We start from the raw sequence: 2,337 nt of genomic DNA on the forward strand, positions 1-2,337 counted from the left end.
TTCTATCATTTAATAATACAAATATTCATTGTATTTATATTAATTCATGTCATAAGTTGTGTTTTAACTTCCGAAAATTTGAAGTAATATTATGGGGTTTTCCATTTTAGAATAATAATATTATTATTATTATTATTTTTGTTCATAAATATATAAAAATAGTGTTTAAATAGAATATGATAATATTTATTAATAACTAATGTATATTTATATTTTTGTTCATCAATAGTATGACATTATAAGGACATTTTCGTAATTCAACTTTTGACTTGGAGGCTTCCCACTTATAATATAATATGATTATTGTTCTTTTCTCAGTATGCTTTGTTTAGTATTTTGTCTTGGTTTCTTCACTCATGTTATTTTCTAGAGCCGAGGGTCTATCGGAAATAGCCTCTCTACCTCCCAAGTCCAAGGTAGGAGTAAGGTTTGTGTACACACTACCCTCCCCAAACCCCACTTATGGGATTACACCGCGTATGTAGTTGTTGTTAACATGGAAATGGGTAAATACAAAGATTAACAAAAAATTATGTGTTATCATCCATTCACTCATTAAGTTAGCAATAGACCTATCTATCGCAATTAGGGGCGGACCCACCCTTACTGAAGGGGTGTCAAGCGCGACACCCCTTGGCCGAAAAATTACATTGTATATAGAGGTCAAATTTTGTTTCAATAACCATATATATACAAGTATTGATACCTCTTGACACAAGTTAAAGGTTTAATCTAGTGGTTAAGGTGTTGCGAAAATTCCTTGAGGTCGTGTGTTCTAGTCCTACTATCCTCATAATTATATTTTTTACTATAACTATTGACACCCCTTAATGACAATCCTGGGTCCGCAACCGATCGCAAAATAGTCTCAATAGGATGCAGTAAGGTTTAAGTCAACAAACATAGGGTGAATGTTTCATCAAGTTAGATTATGTTGATAATGGTTAGTGAGTTGCTTTGAATTCTTTTTTTCTTTTCTTTGAAACTGATAATGTTGTATTCCTCAGCAATAAGGATATGTTGGTCACCTTCAAAAAGGAACAAAAAAGAGGTAAAGAAAAGGAAAACCTACAGAGATCCTAATAAATCTACAAGTTGTTCCATATCCTCTATACATTGTTTTTTTTTATAACCGAGAAATCTCGGTGGATAATGGGCCCGCCCCTCTACCCTTCTCCACTTAAATACCGGGCTTCGCTTTGCATGGTGTGGGGATTCACCTCTATACATTGTTATTTACACCAAAAATAAAAAAAATACAATACAATTCCACTTTACTTTGGGAATAGAACTGGATCTATCTTCAAAATATCTGCTATTTCTCTCTCTCCACATAGTCTACCAAATGCAAGATGGTATTATCCTCTACTTTGAATTTTATGGAGTAGGCATATTCTAAAAACTTCAGCGCTTTGAAAGCGACATACCCAATATAGAAGGCAGTTCAACATGGAATATTTCATCAAGCTCTTTAATTGAATAAATTATTGAATACATGGAATATATATTAGTGTGGAATCTGACCTTGACAGTATTGTCTTCCCCACCAGATACAACCCATCGGCCATCTGGAGTGAATCTGATGGCATTGACACCTCTGCTGTGACCTTTGTATGTGTGGATACACCCTTTGCGTCTGATATCCCAAATCTTTAGGTTTGTATCAAGAGACCCAGATGCAAAAAATTCACCAAAGGGATGAAAGTCCAATGATATACAGTTGGATCGGTGTCCAGTGAGTGTGCGAACAACTGAGGAAATGTGTGTGAGAGAGAGATTAATATATTCCATTTTAAAAAACAGAAAATGATTTGAACTCCCCAATGAAAAGTATTATAACAAGCATACTCTTGGCCTCCTCTAAATCCCAAAGCTTGATAGTACCACTTGCCGCTCCAGCAGCTACCAATACCTCTGAAGAATCAAAGCTAACTGAATCAATTCCGCTTGAATGACCTGACAAGCTCTACACAAATACACGGAGAAGATCATCTGTAAATACGAAGTACACAGCCACCAACGAAATAAAGAAACAACAAAATGGACAACATCCAACTAGAGGCCTCGATTATGGAAAATGTCCCATTATGCCCATCCAGAAAAGGAAAAGACTGAACAACTTAGGGTGTGTTTGGTATGGAGGAAAATGTTTTCAATGGAATATTTTCTTGGAAAACAAGTGTACTTCTTACTTATTTTCTAATGTTTGGTAGGTAAGCAAAAAAATATTATCTCAAGAGTATTTATATGTTATCTAGCAAAACACTATGGGTGTGGGATGTGGTGGGGAGTGGGGGTTCGGGGGTGGTGAGGATTGGGATGGTCAAGGGAAGGGGG

At 35.6% G+C, this 2,337-nt stretch overlaps 1 protein-coding gene across 2 annotated transcripts in view; it reads right to left on the reverse strand.

The window, feature by feature from the left end:
- Positions 1-2,337, reverse strand: part of LOC102603236 (katanin p80 WD40 repeat-containing subunit B1 homolog) — a 20,071-nt gene that overhangs the window by 15,068 nt on the left and 2,666 nt on the right. For both annotated transcript variants that reach the window (XM_015315327.1, XM_006361479.2), the window contains exons 3-4: positions 1,849-1,966; positions 1,525-1,751 (exon numbers count right to left, since the gene is read on the reverse strand). In XM_015315327.1, coding sequence (XP_015170813.1) covers positions 1,525-1,751; positions 1,849-1,966 — 345 coding nt within the window. The remainder of the gene's footprint in view (positions 1-1,524; positions 1,752-1,848; positions 1,967-2,337) is intronic.

This window comes from Solanum tuberosum, unplaced genomic scaffold (assembly GCF_000226075.1).
Source record: "Solanum tuberosum cultivar DM 1-3 516 R44 unplaced genomic scaffold, SolTub_3.0 scf00359, whole genome shotgun sequence".
In the NCBI taxonomy this organism is placed as follows: Eukaryota; Viridiplantae; Streptophyta; class Magnoliopsida; order Solanales; family Solanaceae; genus Solanum; species Solanum tuberosum.